The 21,529-nt window shown below is 43.9% G+C and overlaps 1 protein-coding gene across 2 annotated transcripts; it reads left to right on the forward strand.

The window, feature by feature from the left end:
* Positions 1-2,681: 2,681 nt before the first annotated feature.
* agxtb (alanine--glyoxylate and serine--pyruvate aminotransferase b) lies at positions 2,682-21,227 on the forward strand. Of its 2 annotated transcripts, none has more exons than XM_052477274.1 (11): positions 2,682-2,713; positions 11,225-11,417; positions 11,567-11,631; positions 14,846-14,946; positions 15,074-15,144; positions 15,233-15,317; positions 15,449-15,547; positions 15,661-15,730; positions 18,499-18,594; positions 18,853-18,981; positions 20,834-21,227. In XM_052477274.1, exons 1-11 carry the CDS (start codon positions 2,705-2,707, stop codon positions 20,939-20,941), a joined length of 1,026 nt encoding a protein of 341 aa, XP_052333234.1. In that variant the 5' UTR covers positions 2,682-2,704; the 3' UTR covers positions 20,942-21,227. The 2 variants fall into 2 exon arrangements, with proteins under 2 accessions (XP_052333234.1, XP_035656421.1); XM_035800528.2 differs by lacking the exon at positions 2,682-2,713 and adding an exon at positions 10,476-10,814.
* The last annotated feature ends 302 nt before the right edge of the window (positions 21,228-21,529 follow it).

Consider the following 21,529-nt stretch of genomic DNA (forward strand, 5'->3'; position numbering starts at 1 on the left):
TCCTAGTTATAGCCTTTTTCCTGGCTGCAAGTAGAACCTTCAATAGGTACTTTTCTCTATTGTGTAAGTTATCAGGTATTTCACCCATGTACAAAGAAATTAATGTTTGTTCTATGTCAAATCCCATTATTTTTCCAATGTTAGATCTTATTTCTCCCCAGTAAGTTTCGATTGCGGGGCAAGTCCAAAAGATACGAGAGTGGTCCGGGAGGGCGAGCTTTGTATGCGTCTCTGTGTGTGGAGTAAATGTGGTCTAGAGTGATTTTTTCTCCAGTTGCACGTGACATGCTGGTAGAATTTAGCTAAAACGAATTAAAGTTTGCCTTCATTAAAGTCCCCGGCCACGAGGAGCGTCACTTTTGGATGAGTATTTTCTTGTTTGCTTATGGCCTTATACAGCTCGTTGAGTGCGGTCTTAGTGCCAGCATCAGTTTGTGGTGCTAAATAGATGGCCACGAAAAATATAGATGAAAACTCTCTTGGGCAGATAGTGTGGTCTACAGCTTATCATGAGGTACTCTACCTCAGGCGAGCAATACCGAGACCTCCTTAATATTAGTCAACGCGCACCAGCTGTTATTTATAAATAGACACACACCACCACCCGTCCTACCAGACGTATCTGTTCTTTCCTGCCAATGCATGGAAAACCCACGGAAAACTCAGCCAACTGTATATTATCCTTTTTGTCGTTCAGTCACAACTCAGTGAAACATAAGATATTACCGTTTTTAATGTCCAGCTGGTAGGATAGTCTCGAGCGGAGATCATCCATTTTATTCTCCAGTGATTTCACGTTGGCCAATAGAACAGATAGTAGAGGCGGGTTACCCACACGCCGATGAATTCTCACAAGGCACCCCGCTCTCCACCCCCTGTATTTCCATCTTCTATTCACGCAAATGTTGGGGATTCGGGCCTGGTCTCTGAGAAGCAGTATATCCTTTGCGTCGGACTCATTAAAGAAAAGATCTTCATCCAGTTTGAGGTGAGTAGTCGCTGTTCTGATATCCAGAAGCTCTTTTTGGTCATAAGAGACAGTAGCAGCAACATTATGTACAAAATAGGTTACAAACAATGAGAAAAAACACACAAAATAGCATAGTTGGTTAGGAGACCGTCAAATGCTTTATGATGTGGTTATAATGCATTATAAGATCTGCCATTAAGAACCTATTCTGACTACCTAACATCTTTAGACATTTGAAAATGTAGAGACAAAAGATATTAAAGATATAAAAAAATATATATTAAAGACTAATACATGCTTATAAAAATAATAAAATGTTTGAAGGTCACTATTTCGTGAACCTGTTTTGCAGTATTGACTTGTGCAAGGATCACAAAATTTGTATGCTCGATTTGTGATGGACAACAGTGACAAACTGATAGCCTGACAGACGTCATGTCTGCTCTTCTGTTCATCAGATAAGGAAAGACATGATGTAGGCAGGACAAACAGTGTTAAGCTGGCACGTTATTTGGACATGTGGGGCCAGTACATATATATTCTGTACAGGGGTCCTGACAGTGCTCATGATCATGCCAGATTTGATTTCCCCTTTTTCGCTTTACCCAAACCAAATCAATATACCCTTTCTCTCCCTCTACGTCTCTTTATCGCTTCCTCTTACCCCCTTCTCACCCCCCCTCTCTCTCTCTCTTCCTCTCTTCCTCTCACCCCATTCTCTCGCTCTCTCTCTCTCTCTCTCTTCCTCTCACCCCATTCTCTCGCTCTCTCTCTCTCGTGCTCTCTCTCTCTCTCTAGCGCAGAGGCCACAGAGATAAACAGTCTGTCAAATTATTGATCACGTGTGACATCAGAGGGAGGCACACGGATCGTTCAAGATCCTGTTGTGATATAATAGCTAAACCAGACTGGACAAACTTGAGGCCAATTGAGCTGCCCCCTACTTCGAGAAACTCACAACTTTGTTTCATCAAGCAAGGAAAAATCTAAATTATTCATCCTGTCCACTAGACATTCATTCACAATGGATGGTATGTTGTTATACCTATTACATGTGTTTCTGTATGGATTTCTGAAAATAGAGTTCTGGCTATCACATTGTATTCTCATTCAATCGATCAATTTATGATGTGAATCAAATGTATTTTATAGTACTCCTTCAAGTAACTCCTTTAATTTAACTTACCCCTTCCTTCCTTGAACTCTTTTAAGTCGACAAGTTGGTCAAAACTCCCACCCTGAATGACTTCACTGTACTCAAAGTCAATGAAAAGTCATTATTACTTTAAAATATTTATGTGATACTGACTCATATCTATACTAAAAATGAATATAAACGCAACATGTAAAGTGTTGGTCCTAATGTTCATGAGCTGAAATCAAAGATCCCAGAAATGTTCCATACGCACATTCTCTCAAATTTTGTGCACAAAATTGTTTACATCCCTGTTAGTGAGTATTTCTCCTTTGCCAAGATAATCCATCCACCTGACAGGTGTGGGTTATCAAGAAGCTGATTAAACAGCATGATCATTACACAGGGGCACCTTGTGCTGGGGACAATAACAGGCCACTCTAAAATGTGCAGTTTTGTCACACAACACAATGGCGGAGTGCACGCTCCGGCCGCTCAAGTTTCCTTTCCCCTACCTGTTTGGACCAGGACCGTCCAATGTGCCGCCCCATATTTTAGCCGCAGGTGGTAGGGCAATTATCGGCCATTTGCACCCAGAAATGTACGAGGTAAATGTGTAACTCCATGGCTGCACCCTTGCCTAGTCATGTGAAATCCATAGATTAGGGCTTAATTTATTTCATTTGACTGATTTCCTTCTTTGAACTGTAACTCAGTTTAACTCTTTAAAATCTTAAAAAGTGTTACATTCTGTGTTTATAGTTTTGTTTAGTGTAAATGAAAGTCAGACTCTATTTTTGTAAATTGTGATAACAAATTACCTTTTTTTCCCAGCATGCTCTATTTCAGATAGATTTTTAAAAAAAAATGTTTTTCATATCTGTGTTTTTGCATGTACATTGATTGATTGAATAAATGTTATGCTATAAAAAATATATATAATTTTTTCTAAACTAATCCAATCATTGAAGTTTTGCACCTGTTACTGAAATGGTTGTTCCAGTTGAAATGTCTTAGGTAGTTTCTGCCCACTCTTCTTAACCTTGGCAGTCATTATGAATGCAGGTTGCGGGTGAATACAAATGTCAACTGTTGGACTCATGCTGGCTAGATTCCAATAGTAATTGCTCATCCCTTTGCAAGCCAATGTAATGTGAACAGTTAGGGTTGCAAAATTCTAGTAAGTTTTCGAGAAACCCTGGTTGGAAGATTACAGGAAAAATATTTGCAGAGTTTTGCAACCTTTCTCGCAGGCTTGATGTGGCCTGTAAAACAACGAGTTTCTGGCCAATGTATAAGGCCTTATGACATACAGTATGTAATGGTTCAAGTATGATTTGTTTTCTTTCTTTTGGAAAAGTTTTATTAACACATTTCCTTTAAAAACGGCTCATACATTTTTTACATCATTTGTACACATAAAAACGGTAACAAAGCATAAAACACAGCATTTGAAAGTTACTTTTAAATTTGTTAAAAAGTACGTGTTGTTAAAATCAATGAAAACAACCATGAATAAAAGTACTTTCCTTGTAAACATCAAATCTGTAAAAGCCATTTAAAATGTGTACTAATGATCTAACAAAGGTAAAACATTTTTAAGACATGAAAAACATGTTAAAAAGTCACTTTGTTAAAAGGCTGTCTTCGGTCCCTTGTACAGGAACGGGGTGAGTCCTTATCAAACTCACCTCATCCTGCTCCTCTGAATAAATTACCATCCCTCCATCGGGGCCCAGAGGAGATCCCTCCCCACGGCACATCGCCCTAGGCGCCGCAGCACTGTCAGGCCGCCGGGACCTAGGGTGTTGTGGGGGACCCTTCGCCTGGGGTCGAGGCCCCCTTCTTTCCGTACCACCCCAGGGCTTCCGTGGCTACCATGGCCACTGCCTGGGGGGTGGTCTCTACGCTTTTCCCTACCAGCAGGTTGCGGGAGGACCACAGTGCTTCCTTCAAGCACGTGAGGGTGGGCCAGAACTTGGTGAAGGCCTTCGATGGAATAGGCCTTCGGCGCACCCTATACAGCACGAGCTGAGGTGTTAGGTCCTCCCCTACTGGCAGACACGGGGTGATCAGGGGGCCTGCTTCCTTCCACAGGTCCCTGGCAGCCCTGCTCTGTACTCTCAGAGCATGTGCCTCACCGACTCTTCTTGGCCGCAGCCTGGTCGGGGGCACGCGGATGTCATCGCCATGCCCCGTGAGTGCATAACGGCCATCACCGGGAGGATCTCGTGGGCGACCATCCAGGACAGGTCTATAGCGAGTCCGCATACTGGACACACTGGTTCCCGATCCTGCACAAGAGAGAGGAGAGAGCGGTGTTTAGTTAAGACCGTGACTGTTTCTTTTTCCAGTTTAAAATGTCTTAAAACCTTCTGGAGCTGGACTTAGTGCGTGGGTAGCAGGAAAGAGACTGGGGCTCGCAGGTCGACTGGGATCAGCCTCAGAGTCCTGAGGTAGCCAGAACCGTGCGAGGGCCTGAGTCTTGTTGTTGACCGGGGAGGTGGCAAGAGTCAGAGGTAACGCTGTGTAGCGGCTGCCCAGGAACAAGTAGAGGTCAGGCAAGCCTTTCCCCCTCTTAGACCTGGGCCTCTTTACCACCTCCCTCCTCAGCCTCTCCCACTTGCCTCCCCACAGGAAGTAAAAAAGCATCCGCTCCAGGGCTAAAATACTCCTTTGAGGGGGAATAAAAACAGAACTTATTAATAAAAGCACAGGTAAAATCACAGCTTTAATGATTAAAACCTTGCCCTCAAAAGTCAGCTGTCGCAGTCCCCAAAAACCCAGTCTCTGTCTTACTGTCCCCAGGTTCCCACTCCAGTTTCCGCTCCCTCCTCCCCCCGGTCAAACTTTACCCCCAGTACCCTTATGTCCGTCATTTTGACTGTCAGAGGTAGTCTGGTCAAGTCTGGGTCTGCCCACGGTCCGAAAAATTGGGCCTCTGTCTTGTCTCTTTACAGTCTCGCCTCGGAGGCTCGTCCGAACCAGTCAGTCTGTAACGGTTTTCTTCCTGGGAAGGAGAGGAGGACCAAAATGCAGCGTGGTTATTTATAAACATCTTTAATGAAAGATGAAAACGTGAACACTACACAAAATAAGAAAACGTGGAAAAAACAAAACTGGTGCAAAACACAGAGACAGGAACAACCACCCACAAGATACCTAAAGAATATGGCTGCCTAAATATGGTTCCCAATCAGAGACAACGATAAATTGAGAACCACTCCAGGCAACCATAGACTTACCAAGAACACTCAACTGAACACAACCTCATTGACTACAAAACCCCTATACAAAACAAGACACATATAATCACCCATGTCACACCCTGGCCTAACCAAAATAATAAAGAAAACACAGATAACTAAGGTCAGGGCGTGACAGTACCCCCCCCAAAGGTGCGGACTCCCGGCTGCACACCTAAACCCATAGGGGAGGGTCAGGGTGGGCGTCTATCCACGGTGGCGGCTCTGGCGCGGGACGTGGACCCCACTCCAACACAGTCTTAGTGCGCTTACTTAGCGTCCCTTGAGTGGCGGCCCTCGCCGCCGACCTTGGCCTAGTAACCTTAACAAAGGGCCCCACTGGACTGAGGGACAGCTCGGGACTGAGGGACAGCTCGGGACTGAGGGGAAGCTCAAGACTGAGGGGTAGCTCGGGACTGAGGGGTAGCTCAAGACTGAGGGGTAGCTCAAGACTGAGGGGTAGCTGAAGACTGAGAGGTAGCTCAGGACTGATAGGTAGCTCAGGACTGAGAGGTAGCCCAAGACTAAGAGATAGCTCAGGCAGGTTGACGGCTCTGACAGATCCTGGCTGAATGGTGGCTCTGGCGGATCCTGGCTGAATGGCGGCTCTGGCGGATCCTGGCAGACTGGCGGCTCTGGCGGATCCTGGCAGACTGGCGGCTCTGGCGGATCCTGGCAGACTGGCGGATCCTGGCAGACTGGCGGATCCTGGCAGACTGACGGATCTGGCGGATCCTGGCAGACTGGCGGCTCTGGCAGATCCTGGCAGACTGGCGGCTCTGGCAGATCCTGGCAGACTGGCGGCTCTGGCGGATCCTGGCTGACTGGCGGCTCTGGAAGATCCTGGCTGACTGGCGGCTCTGGAAGATCCTGGCTGACAGACGGGAGACTCTGGCGGCTCATGACAGACGGGAGACTCTGGTGGCTCTGGACAGACGGGAGACTCTGGTGGCTCTGGACAGACGGGAGACTCTGGCGGCTCTGGACAGACGAGAGACTCTGCTAGCGCTGGAGAGGAGGAAGGCTCTGGCAGCGCTGGACAGACGAGGTGCACTGTAGGCCTGGTGCGTGGTGCCGGCACAGGTGGTAGTGGGCCGAGGACACGCACCTCAGGGCGAGAGCGGGGAGCTGCCACCGGAGGGCTGATGCGTGGAGGTGGTACTGGATAGACCGGACCGTGCAGGCGCACTGCAGCTCTTGAGCACCGAGCCTGCCCAACCTTAACCGGTTGAATGCTCCCGGTCGTCCTGCCACTGGGCTGTGCAGGCGAACCGGGGACACCATGCGTAAGGCTGGTGCCATGTACCCCGGCCCAGGGAGAAGCACTGGAGACCAGATGCGTAGAGCCGGCTTCATGACACCTGGCTCGATGTCCACTCTAGCCCGGCCGATACGAGGAGCTGGTATGTACCGCACCGGGCTATGCACCCGCACTGGGGACACCGTGCGCTCCACAGCATAACACGGTGCCTGCCCGGTCTCTCTCGCCCTCCGGTAAGCACAGTATGTTGGCGCAGGTCTCCTACCTGGTTTCGCCATACTCAATGTGTGCCACCCCCCAAGATATTTTTGGGGCTGACTCTCGGGCTTCCTTGCCAGCCGTGTTCCCTCGTATCGCCGGCTCCTCTCTCCGGCTGCCTCTGCTCTCCTAGCTGCCTCCACCTGTTCCCATGGGAGGCGATCCTTTCCCGCCAGGATCTCCTCCCATGTGTAGCAACCCTTGCCGTCCAACACATCATCCCATGTCCATTCCTCCTTGTGCTGCTCCTGCTGCCGCTGCCTGTCACCATGCCGCTTGGTCCTGTTGTGGTGGGTGGTTCTGTAATGGTTTTCTTCCTGGGAAGGAGAGGAGGACCAAAATGCAGCGTGGTTATTTATAAACATCTTTAATGAAAGATGAAAACGTGAACACTATACAAAATAAGAAAACGTGGAAAAACCGAAACAGTCCTAACTGGTGCAAAACACAGAGACAGGAACAACCACCCACAAGATACCTAAAGAATATGGCTTCCTAAATATTGTTCCCAATCAGAGACAACGATAAACACCTGCCTCTGATTGAGAACCACTCCAGGCAACCATAGACTTACCTAGAACACTCAACTGAACACAACCCCATAGACTACAAAACCCTAGACAAAACAAGACACATATAATCCCCCATGTCACACCCTGGCCTAACCAAAATAATAAAGAAAACACGGATAACTAAGGCCAGGGCATGACACAGTCCTCTCCAGGGTCCTGTCGACGGATAAAAGGTTGGTACATAAAATGTTGACGTCGTCCATGTAAAAGACGCACTTGGCGGTCATCCCCCCACCCACCCCACTGATCCGTTGGTCCCTTCTCAAGACCTGTGCCAGTGGTTCAATACAGTCCACGAACAGAAGAGGAGATAACGGACAGCTCTGACGGACGCCGCAGTGTACTCCCACTGCTTTTCACAGATGCCCATTTACAAGGATTTTGCTGGTGATGTCCCCGTACAGCAGTCCCACCCAAGCTAAGAACCTGTCCGGAAAACCCATTTTTTGCAGTACCTTAAAGAAGTACTGGTGCGAGACCCGATCAAAGGCTTTTTCAAAATCTATTTCTATTTCTATTCTATTTCTATTTCTATTTCAAAATCTATTTCACATATTTCTGTCTCTCGCATAACAGATGGAATCTCGGATCAGTATCAGGCTGGCCGTGATCTTCCTTCCTTCCGGGAACGGCACAGGTTTGATCCGGGTGGATCACCTCCCCTAAAACAGAAGACAATCTGAGTGTTAAAACCTTGGTAAAAAGTTTACAATCAAAGTTTAAAAGGGTTATCGGTCTCCAGTTCTTCAGGTCCATCCTGTCATTTTTCTTATGTAAAAGAGTCACGATCCCCACTCTAAAACTATCAGGTAGTCTGTCAAGATGTTCAAAGTCAGTAAAAACAGTCAGAAGTTCGTCGGCTAAAACATCCCAAAAGGTCAAATAAAAACTCCAAAGGGAGGCCGTCCTCCCCCGGTGATTTTACCTCTCTTAAAATGTTTCAGTCCTTGGTCGATTTCTGTCCTCGTCAGGTCTTTTATCAGGTTGTCCGTGTTGTGTAGGGTCTTGTCAATGTATGTTAAAAGGTCCCCCATTGTTTCCTTGCACACATCTTTTACCCCAAACAGTTCCCCATAAAAATCCTTCACTACTTATTTTATTCCCTCTGTATCTGTTTTTAAAACCCCATCTTTATTTTGTAAACCAGTCATTAACCTACCCTTACTAACTATTTTCTTAATAAAGTACCTAGTGCACTTCTCCACCTCTTCTAATTCCCTTTCTTTACTTCTTAAAATAATCCACAATTACTTCTTAAAATAATTATCATAATGGTTCAAGTATGATAATAGTATTCAGCTAGGAACTCACTTAATGAAGGCCACAAGAATGACAACAATGGAATTCAACAACCATGTCTCTGTCACTAACAAATACAGTCATGGGTGGTAACTCTACAACTCAATCAAAATGACAAGTGTCTTCATCTGAAGAGGAGGACGAAGAGCGTGGTATGTGTTCATCATGAATTTTAATAAAGAAAACACTGAACACTGAAACACTATACAAAAACAATAAACAAAATAACAACCGTGAAGCTAATGCGAACTGTGCTGAAACAAGCAATCAACATAGACAATCAACCACAAACAAACAGTGCAACCCAGGCTACCTAGGTATGATTCTCAATCAGAGACAACGAATGACACCTTCCTCTGATTGAGAACCATACTAGGCCGAAACATAGAAATACCATAGACTGCCCACCCCAACTCACGCCCTGACCATACTAAATAATGAATACAAAACAAAGGAAATAAAGGTCAGAACGTGACAGCAAGGTACACTGGGAAATGATTTGAGGCGTGGCTTCCTGGGGACATTACATTTAAGTACAGTGTACTTAAAAAACTGCATTTGTATTACTCATATGAAGGTAGCACTGCTGTAGTCAGCTATTTAAGTTTCTTACCTTTTTTTTTTTTAGGTAATCGGTTTCCTCAAACTGTTTGAGTAGACATAACTTCTTTGGTTTTACAGTATAGAATGTGTCCTTCTTGGGACCGAAGAAAGTTCTCTCTGTAACGTTGAGATTTGCTTCACTGAAAGAGCTGGTCACGGCTAGCAAGCCTCTGCTTTTATGCGGTGAATGAATGAATGAATTAACACATTTGATTTTGAGTATGAGCTGTATGAAGTTGTTCTATTGCTTTTTCTCGACACAGGAATCCGTGGGAAATGTTACTGTAGGTTGTTTTTCCAATTTTGGCCAACTCAATTTCCATTTTAAACAATGATCCATTAACCACAAAAGCCGGTGTTAAGTCACTTTTCGAGGAAAGGGCTCTAGACAGACGAGTGAAATATTGATTTCATTTGGTACACATGAAAAGTGAATGTGCGAATGTGTGTGTAGGGCACATGCCTCTTTGTTTGTCCTCTGTTCAGCCAATCCTCTCACTTAAAAAGGGTAGACTCCTCTAAAATCATGAGCGAGTGCAGCACAAGGGGTGGGAAAGTTCAACAGAGCCTCCTGCTACAAGTCCAAACCAAACTCAACTGGATCCAAGCATGCCTATTTCCAAACTGCGCCAAGTGCAAGTCTTCCCTTTTCTCATGATAGACATGCGAGTTATTTATACTATGCGTATTTGAAATACATGTAATTATACTTCTTGATTGGTTCACTTGATACATGGATATTTAGTGAACATTGTATGGCAAAAAGAAGTTCCCAAAAGAACAGGTGTTTGAGAACGTTCAGTTTGGCCTAACTCCTGTCATGCCCAGGGAGAGCAAATATTGGTAATAGTATAAACCCCCTCTAAAACTTCACTCAGTTAAACTAGGAAACACATACCTTCAGATGGATATGGTCATGATAATCACATGCTCTCATTAATAATTGGTCGATAATGTTAAAAAGTATGTTAAAGTGAACAATCTTTAACAGTTGATGGCTGAACAATATAATATAGAACACTTATAGAGCAAATTCCACCTCTGTACAGTTTTGTCCATGACGTGACGCACAAGGCTCGGTGGCCAAGAGGTCAAAGACCTGTTTGTATTAAATCTTCACTAAAACCCAAAGTCAACTCCAGTCCCTCTGTCTGTCAGTGCAAGTCACAGTCGTTGTAAACACCGGAGCGAGGAGCTAACGATGATGCAGCGGACTTTGTTTCGCAGGGGAGCGCTGCTGGTGCAAAAGGCGGCTGTGGAGGTATCACTGCTCCCGATGAGCGCGCCTCTACAGCCGCGCCTTGACCGTTTCATGTCCTCCGTGACCATCCCGCCCCCGGAGTGCATGCTCCGGCCGCTTGAGGTTCCTTTCCGCTACCTGTTCGGACCAGGACCGTCCAACGTGCCGCCCCGCGTTTTAGCCGCAGGTGGTAGGGGAATTATCGGCCATTTGCACCCAGAAATGTACGAGGTAAATGTGTAACCCCTATTGCTGATAAATGCATTGTTTGATAACTATTTTTTACTTTTTGGCACCACCAGAGGGTTTCATTATCCAGAAGTTCTGTTATTTATAGACTACTCAGTGCGCCTATGGTCAATGGTCAATATGAAGGAACATGGTCTATATGAAGGAACACATTTAGGATATTATTTATTATTTCTAAATTGAGATGTGAATTAAAATCGTTTTATTTATTTTTTACAATTTATGGAATTATCAAAACAAGTCTCCTGCGTAATTGTGAATGCGTCAAATATGTATTTTGACACATTTTACCCTTCACAACTGACAAAGGATTTAATGAACCACTCATAATTAATCTATGTAGGCCTAGAACTACAACTGTTTTATTCAACAATTTGACGGGTTGCTTGTAGATCATGAACGACATCAAGAAGGGGATCCAGTACGCTTTTCAGACACAGAACAACATGACGATAGCGATGAGCGGCTCGGGACACGCAGCCATGGAGTGCGCCGTCTTCAACACGGTAGAACCTGGGGAGAGCGTGCTCGTGGCTGTCAATGGAATATGGGGAGAGCGAGTGGCTGAAATCGCCGAGAGAATGGGTATGTTTTACGCACGGTTTTACTCACCAGTTCAGCGGTCTCGAAACAAGACCAGTGTTTGCGAGTTAATGTAATTTGAGAAAATTGTTCATGGTCTTGTATACATCTGTTTTGTCCGGATATTAGACTTTCATCTGGATTTATTCCAGGTGCCAATGTTCACATCATGGTAAAAGCACCGGGTGGAGTTTTCAGCAATGGAGAAATTGAAAAGGTAATTGTTTGTTAATGCATTAGGCCTATCAAAGTAGCATTCACATAGAGATTGTTCAATACAGGTTTCAATACAGGCTCCTCGGCGACTTCAAGGTCACCAACCCTCACCTGTGACCAATTCTAGTTAAACAGTGAGCCCCCAAAAATATTTGGACAGTGACAAAAATATTTGGACAGTGACAAAAATATTTGGACAGTGGGGGGGTTGTACTCCAGCACTGAATTTGAAATGTTACAATGACTGGCAGCTTTAATTTGAGGGTATTTTCTTCAATATTGGATGAACCATTTAGAAATTCAGTGGTGTAAAGTACTTCAGAAAAAAAAACACTTTAAAGTACTACTAAAGTGGTTTCGGGGGGTATCTGTACTGTAATATATATATATATATTTAAACTTTTACTCCATAATAATATAATGTACTTTTTACTCCATACATTTCCCCTGATACCCAAAAGTACTCATTACATTTTGAATGCTTAGCAGGACAGGAAAATGGTCCAATTTGTGCAGTTATCAAGAGAAGTGGTCTCTGATCAGGCAGACTCACTAAACACACATGCTTTTTTGTATGTCTGAGTGTTGGAGCGTGGCCCTGGTTATCCACAAAAAAAAATGAGTGCCATCTTGTTAGCTTAATATAAGGAATTTGATACAATTTATGATTTGACTTTTGATACTTGATATTTGAGCAAATACATTTACATTTGATACTTACACTACTGTTCAAAAGTTTGGAGTCACTTAGAAATGTCCTTGTTTTCCATGAAAACATACATGAAATGAGTTGCAACATGAATAGGAAATATAGTCAAGACATTGACAAAGTTATAAATAATGATTTTTAATTTAAATAATAATTGTGTCCTTCAAACTTTGCTTTTGTCAAAGAATCCGCAATTTACAGCAATTACAGCCTTGCAGACCTTTGGGATTCTAGCTGTCAATTTGTTGAGGTAATCTGAAGAGATTTCACCCCATGCTTCCTGAAGCACCTCCCACAAGTTCGATTGGCTTGATAGGCACTTCTTACGGTCAAGCTGCTCAACAGATCAATAGGGTTGAGACCTGGTGACTGTGCAGGCCACTCAATTATAGACAGAATACCAGCTGACTGCTTCTTCCCTAAATAGTTCTTACATAGTTTGGAGCTGTGCTTTGGGTCATTGTCCTGTTGTAGGAGGCAATTGGCTCCAATTAAGCGCCGTCCACAGGGTATGGCGTTGCAAAATGGCCTAGCATAGTATAAATAGCCTTCCTTCTTCAAGACCCCTTTTACACTGTACAAATCTCCCACTTACCACCACCAAAGCATCCCCAGACAATCACATTGTCTCCACCATGCTTGACAGATGGCGTCAATCACTCCTCCAGCATCTTTTCATTTGGTCTGCGTCTCACAAATGTTCTTCTTTGTGATCCGAACACCTCAAACTTGGATTCGTCTGTCCATAACACTTTTTTACAATCTTCCGCTGTCCAGTGTCTGTCTTCTTTTGCCCATTTTAATCTTTTATTTTTATTGGCCAATCTGAGAAATTGCTTTTTCTTTGCAACTCTGCCTAGAAAGCCAGCATCCCGGAGTTGCCTCTTCACTGTTGACGTTGAGACTGGTGTTTTGCGGGTACTATTAAATGAAACTGCCAGTTGAGTACTTGTGAGGCGTCTGTTTCTCAAACTAGACACTCTAAATGGACTTGTCCTCTTGCTCAGTTGTGCAACGGGGCCTCCCACTCATCTTTCTATTCTGGTTAGAGCCAGTTTGCACTGTTCTGTGAAGGGAGTAGTAGACAGCGTTGTACGAGATCTTCCGTTTCTTGGCAATTTCTCGCATGGAATAGCCTTCATTTCTCAGAACAAGAATACACTGATGAGTTTCAGAAGAAAGGTCTTGTTTCTGGCCATTTTGAGCCTGTAATCTGATCCACAAATGCTGATGGTCCAGATACTCAAGTACTCTAAAGAAGGCCAGTTGTTTTGCTTCATTAATCAAGAACAATAGTTTTCAGCTGTGCTAACATGATTGCAAAAGTGTTTTCTAATGATCTATTAGCCTTTTAAAATGATCAACTTGGATTAGCTAACACAACATGTCATTGGAACACAGGAGTGATGGTTGCTGATAATGGGCTTCTGTACACCTATGTAGATATTCCATAAAAAAATCTGCTGTTTCCAGTTACAATAGTCATTTGCAACATTAACAATGTCTACACTGTATTTATGATCATTTTTATGTTATTTTAATGGACAAAAAATGTGCTTTTCTTTCAAAAACAAGGACATTTCTAAGTGACCCCAAACGTTTTAATGGTAGTGTAAATATATTTAAAACCAAATACTTTTAGACTTTTACTCAAGTAGAATTTTACTTGGTGACTTTCACTTTTACTGAAGTCATTTTCTGTGTAGGTATTTGTACTTTTACTCAAGTAATGACAATTGTGTACTTTTTCCACCACTGTAGAAATTAAACTTGTGTGTATTAAAGTAGTCAAAGGTTTAGTATTTGGTCCCATATTCCTAACATGCAATGATTACATCAAGCTTATAACTCTACAAACATGTTGGATGCAATTGCTGTTTGTTTTGGTTGTTTTAGATCATTTTGTACCCAATATAAATGAATGATAAATAATGTATTGTGTCATTTTGGAGTCACTGTTATTGTAAATAAGAATATAATATGATTCTAAACACTTCTACATTAATGTGGTTGCTACCATGATTAGGGATAATCCTGAATGAATCTTGAATCTTGAAAAATGATGACTGAGAAAGTTACGGAGGCATAAATATCATACCCCACCAAAAAAATAAGGTTATTGTAATGGTGAGAGGTGTCTTTGGGGTATGATATTTGTGCATCTGTAACTTTCTCACTCATCATTACTCACGATAAATTCAGGACAATCCGTAATCATAGTAGCATCCACATGAATGTAGAAGTATTCAGAAACATATTCTATTCTTATATTTTCTCTCCGCCTTCAAGAGAGGGGGCCACAGAAAAATGTGTCCACTTGGTGGGTTGGCCCCCCAACCAAATCTCACATATGGCCCCCAAAAGGCCAGAGCCTGCCCTGATTTCAGTCATATAGCCTATATATTAAATTCATATCGTCAACATGGCAAGGGCTTGGGTAACTATGGAGGGCATTTAGTGCCAAAAGTATTTTTGTTTATCTGACTGATCTCCTGTCTATTGATAGGCCCTGGCCAAACACAAGCCCGTTCTGTTCTTCCTCGCACATGGAGAGTCCTCTGCTGGCCTCGCCCACCCTGTCGACGGCATTGGAGACCTCTGCCGCAAGTGAGATTCCGCTCCATCTCAAAACATACTGCAGTACATCTCCACTGCATTTCTCTCAGTTCACACCACGATGACAGCGGCTTCAAATTCAAGGCCTTTTACATTCCTCTCTCTTCTCTCTCCTCAGACACAATACCCTGTTTCTTGTAGATACTGTCGCGTCTCTTGGGGCGTCGCCTATTTTCATGGACCAGCAGAGTAAGAGAGCTTCAGACACCTATTTCATTTTCAGTCTGTCTGTCTTTGTGTACGGGTGTATGATGTCATCGTTTCCTTGTCTTTGTAGATATTGACATCCTGTACACTGGCTCTCAAAAGGCATTGAATGCACCACCCGGCACAGCACCCATCTCCTTCAATGAAAGAGCATGGTGAGGGTTTGTGTGTGTGTGTGTGTGTGAGGGAAGAAAGAGGGGGAATGATTGAAAGGAGAACAAATTCATGTTTGAATTTTGAGAAATGTGGACTTTACACACTCCCTCTCGACCCCCCCCCCATACAGCCAAAAGATGTTCAACAGGAAAACAAAACCAGTGTCCTACCTCTTTGACATGGCCCACTTGTCTAACTATTGGGGAAATGATGGTCAACCAGCCAGACTGTAAGTCAGTATTGTCAACTAACAGTACTTTGTTATGAGAAAATCTCCCATCCTAACCAGGTGAAATATTAATAAATAAATAAATAACAATCTTTCATTTTCCCCCGTTTCAGATACCACCACACGGGACCAGTGTCTGGGTTCTTTTCCCTGAGGGAAAGTCTTGCTATTCTTGCTGAGAAGGTGTAGTGGCTATTTGTAACCATTTTAAAACCCTATTTTATTTTTCTTATAGCCACAGGGGAGAATGAGCTGACTATTTGTTCCCGCCGTGTGTAGTCCATGAATCCAGAAATTGAATGTCCACAGGTTGTTTGCCGTAAAAAAAATAAAGTTACATTTATTTCATATCTCGGCTACAAAATGTTGCAAAAAGTACATCAAAAGACGATATTTAAGCTATAACTGAAGAATTCTTGGATCAAACAATCAAACAATATCACAAAGACAAAGGAAGCACGGTCAGAAGACAGTATGGGCTCCAGCCAGCTATTCCCAGCAGGCCTCTGCGCCCATGACTATTTCAGCCATCTCCAGCCTGCAGAGGGAGGCATAGACACTTACACGTGATTAAGATCAGTCAAAAAATATGACAAACAATCAGAATGGCATATAAACAAATAATATAATAACAAAACCTGCTATTTGGCCCTTACATACCGGCCCCTTATTGTATGTAACGTGAGGCAACAACAATTATCTAAACATGTTTAGAAAAGGGCCAAAATGTGCAGGTGTATGACATGGGGTATGACATCATTCGTCGCTTTAGCTGATGCACTCTGCTTCACCACCTCAGATGGCAAACGTGCTGTGCTCTGACCTTTCAGACTTCTCCACCGTCTCACTGAAATCAGTGCCACAGTGGCTCGTCGGGTCCAGCAGGTTGATCAAGGAGATCCTATTGGCAGCGACCGGCACCCGTGTGTCACGTCGGTCACTGCATTCTCGAAGTGGACAGTCACCACCCAATCCTAGTAGGGTCTCGACAGCATACGGGCCTGCTACTTGACTATGGATCACCTGCATTACTTGTGATGCATTGTTCCTATTTAGCAATCCAATGTCAGCATGTGTGAGACAGCTTAACCTCTCCCAGATTATGGCCACTTGGACAGCTCATCTTGTCTGGGAATGTTTTCCTTTGTCACTGGTAGGTTTTTGTGAGTGTAAACTTCCGATAGTTTAACGAACGTGTTGGTGTCAAGCCCACTCACCTTTGACCTTTCCTGGCCCATGGTACGCAGCAGGACGTTCCTTCTTGTTCCTGTTACATTCAGCTGCTGAGCCAGCTTGTCGGTGCAGAATGTTGCTGAGCTACTAAGAATGTATATGTTAGTAGCAATACCTCGTTTCCTTTGCTGGATTTCACATGAACCGGTATGACGGATAGAACAAACCTCTCTTCGCCGACTCAATATTCCCGGTCCTCTTTTCTGTAGCTCCATATGAAGCACACGAGGGTGGACTTAGTTGCACACATATAAGATGCCTACTACAGTCTCTGATCATGTGCCCCTTGGTGAGACGACAAAAGCAGATGCCTTTCTCCTTTAGAAAAGGTATCTTCTCCCTGCTCAACTTCTCCTTTAGTAATGGACACAGTTGCAGTGTGACCACCACTGCAGTACAGACAGACAGATTAACATGGGGTTTATGAGCTTCAATTCACCTGGGTCTGTTGTGGTTGTTCAGCCTCAGTCCGATGATGCCGTGACACGCCGCCTCAGACCATGACGGACCCTCCACCTCCAAATCGATCCCGCTCCAGATTACAGGCCGCGGTGTAACGCTCATTCCTTCGAAGATAAACGCAAATCCGACCATCACACCTGGTGAGACAAAACCGTGACTCGTCAGTGAAGAGCACTTTTTGCCAGTCCTGTCTGGTCCAGCGATGGTGGGTTTGTGCCCATAGGCGACGTTGGTGCCGGTAATGTCTGGTGAGGACCTGCCTTTCAACAGGCCTACAAGCCCTCAGTCCAGCCTCTCTCAGCCTATTGTGGACAGTCTGAGCACTGATGGAGGGATTGTGCGTTCCTGGTGTAACTCTGGTAGTTGTTGTTGCCATCCTTTACCTGTCCTGCAGGTGTGATGTTTGGATGTTCCCGGACCTATGCAGGTGTTGTTACACGTGGTCTGTCACTGCGAGGACGATCAGCTGTCCGTCCTGTCTCCCTGTAGCACTGTCTTAGGCGTCTCGCAGTACGGACATTGCAATTTATTGCCCTGGCCACATCTGCAGTCCTCATGCCTCCTTGCAGCATGCCTAAGGCACGTTCACGCAGATGAGCAGGGACCCTGGGCGTCTTTCTTTAGTGTGTTTCCAGAGTCAGTAGAAAGGCCTCTTTAGTGTCCTACAATGAAGATCTATGAAGTTATATGGATTTTTACAAATGATTTGAAAGACCGTGTCCTGAAAAAAGGGATGTTTCTTTATTTCTTTAGTTAAAATGTGAAAGTGTGTGAATGATAACGCAGTGCAGGAAATTAAGAAATGTATTAAAATGTTGGAAGTGAATGCTGGGATTAAAAAATGAACTATGCAAATGAGCAAAAGCTGTGTGCATTAAGGAAATAGATACCTGGCTCAAATAGAAAGAAGCCTGTCTCTAAGTCGCTCTGGATAAGAGCGTCTGCTAAATGACTTAAATGTAAATGTAAATGTAGTAAGTGCCTGTTGTGTTCAGTGATTTAATCAAATAAACGGCAGGCTATTAATAATTTTTTCACGGTAAGCACATATGATTCACTGAGCCCTCCGTTAGGTGCACTGAGCTCTCCATAATGGAATAGTAACCTTAATGAATTAACCATGTTTATGTTCATTATGATGCAGTCCTATTAGCTGGTTACTTTGAACGTTGCTTCTAATTCTCAAAATAAATCTGATTTGGACCCGTTTCCGGCTTACTGTGCCTGTCCCATCAGTACCTTTTGTCTTCCCGTAGGGGCTGGAGGAGTCCTGGAGGCACCACAGGGAGGTGGCAGGGTACCTCTGGAAGGGCCTGGAAGATATGGGCCTCAAGCTATTCATCCAGAACAAGGTAAAAGACTTGCCATGCAACTGAAATCACACCCTATTCGGTGCACTACTTTCCCCCAGATGCTATTATCATATGAAGCAGTGCAGTGTGGAATAGAGGTCCATTTCAGACAGATTGTAAAAACAAACCAATTTACGTTCTACAATAATATTGTTTCTTTTTTTAACATCCTCCAATTTCAAGGCTGGTGCAATTCCTTGGTCTTGAATTTCACAGAAGTGTATCTAAATGTGGGACCGTGATATTTCATCCATGCAGGACCTTAGGCTGCCCTCCGTCACCACCATTGCCATTCCCGAGGGCTACAACTGGAGAGAGATGCTGCAGTACATCATGAAGCACCACAATATGGAGATGACTGGGGGCCTGGGGCCCTCCACTGGCATGGTGAGTGTGAGGGGAATGTTGAAGTTCTAGCTAATTGCCTATGCATAACTACTAACATGAATATGTTTATTAACCATTGCATTTGACATGGGAGTTGAAACCCTGTCTGTAGAACAAATGGGATGGTTAGACAATCAATGTAGGGAAGAAAGTACCTTGTTGTTGTCAAGGACCTCCCGTTTTGGTCCTCCATCTTTTTTTGGTCCGGACCGGCCTTGATTTCAACGTCCACAGACATCCGGACAGGCCTTGATTAGCCCAAACATAGATATCTATAATTGGTTCAGATTTGAACGAATCGTAGACATTTATGTGTCAAAAGTTTGGATAGCACAGTACAGAACAGCAGAGTACAGTAAATTACAGTACAGTAAAGAAAAGTATAGTACAGTAGAGTGCAGTACAACACAGTAAAGTATAGTGTAGTGTATTGTACCCTACTTTACTCTAATTAACTCTACTGAACTAAACTGTACTCTACTGAATAAAACTTTACTGTCCTGTACCGTACCATACATACCATGTTCTACTGTGCTAAACTATGATGTTCAAACTTGTGAAACATAGCCTAGACGTCTATGATTTGGATCAGGTCCGCACTGACGAAATGTGTACTTGTTTGGGGGCGGAGCTCATTAGAATAATAAGAGACAACAGGTAGCCTAGTGGTTAGAGTGTTGGGCCACTAACCGAAAGATTGCTGGCTTGAATACCCGAGCAGTTTGAAACATCTCTCAATGTGTCCTTAAGCAAGTCCTCGTCCTCGTTTGCGACACTCCCGACCGAGTTCCAAACTGCCTCTGGAAGCAACGTCAGCACAAGAACTGTCCGTCGGGAGCTTCATGAAATGGCTTTCCATGGCCGAGCAGCCGCCCACAAGCCTAAGATCGCCATGCGCAATGCCGAGCATCGGCTGGAGTGGTGTAAAGCTCGCCGCCATTGGACTCTGGATCAGTGGAAATGCGTTCTCTGGAGTGATGAATCACACTTCACCATCTGGCAGTTCCAATGGATGCCAGAAGAACACTACCTGCCCCAATGCATAGGAGATGTTTTTCATGGTTCAGGCTAGGCCCCTTAGTTCCAGGGAAGGGAATTCTTAACGCTACAGCATACAATGACATTCTAAACAATTCTGTGCTTCCAACTTTGTGGAAACAGTTTGGGGAAGGCCCTTTCCTGTTTCAGCATGACAATTCCCCAATGCACAAAGCAAGGTCCTTACAGAAATGGTTTATCGAGATCGGTGTGGAATAACTTGACTGGCCGGCCTGCACAGAGCACTGATCTCAACTCCATCCAGTATCTTTTGGATGAATTGGACTGCGAGCCAGGCCTAATCGGCCAACATCAGTGCCCGGCCTCACTAATGTTCGTGGCTGAATGGAAGCAAGTCCCTGCAGCAATGTTCCAACATCTAGTGAAAAGCCTTAGCAAAATAGTGGAGGCTGTTATAGCAGCAAAAGGGGGAACCAACTCCATATGCAATCTTCAGTTGGCTCCTCTTTTTTATTGTTTTCTATTAAGAGGCATGATAAATTATTATTGTGATACAACGTTTACTTGAGAGTGTATAGCAGTTGAAATTTGGCCATAGATGTCATTGTCTATAAATTGTCCATTGTCTGTAAATGACATATTTTCAATGTCCGGAAAATATGTATTTTTCCCTTTCATTCAACACCTAAAATGCACCTGATTTCAACGTCCTGGAAATACGTATTTTTGACATTTGTATAAGACATCTTTTCTATGTAATTTTGACTCGGGCGTCTTGAGCAATTATTTGATGGTTGAATTTCTCATGCGAAGTTCTGTCAGTGATGTGTCCACCATTTTGTTTCACCACCAGGTGATGCGTGTGGGTCTGATGGGATACAACTGCCAGAAGACCAATGCAGACATGGCACTGGCTGCCCTGGCCGACGCTTTGAAGAACTGCAAAAAGAGCAAAGCATAAAGAAAGTTTATAATGCCTTTTAATACCCTAAACAAACATGCATTCGGCCATGCTGGAGGACACCTGGAATGCACGGGCAAAGGTGTCAATCTGTGAACGTATTATCACGGGTGTTTGTGAGCCCAGAGATTTGAAGCACAGATGTAAAAAAAGACAGATTCCGACATACATTCACGTGCAACTGCTTTCCTAATAGAGACTTTGTAATTACTGTAGAAGGTAAATGCTCTACAGGGAAAGAATATTAAATATGTTTCAAGGAGTCAATAAAATATATACAATTCTGCATTGTGTCCATGTGTCCTTGCATATTCAGGGAAATAAATGGCCTTTATAAAAGACAAATTGGTGTAAGTGCCAACACATTTGACCACACTCCAAATCATTTTTCCAGACAGCATGATAAGAAAATGGTTGCTCATAGAAATAAACTTGAACAGATTCAACACTGCATAGCCTGTATTGTACACACACACACACACACACACACACACACACACACACACACACACACACAGGGAAATGTAGGTACAACAGGAGTGTAATCAGTCACAAAACTGAAAAAAACTAGAATTTATATTGGACAAA

Source organism: Oncorhynchus keta, chromosome 23 (genome assembly GCF_023373465.1).
Source record: "Oncorhynchus keta strain PuntledgeMale-10-30-2019 chromosome 23, Oket_V2, whole genome shotgun sequence".
Lineage (NCBI taxonomy): Eukaryota > Metazoa > Chordata > Actinopteri > Salmoniformes > Salmonidae > Oncorhynchus > Oncorhynchus keta.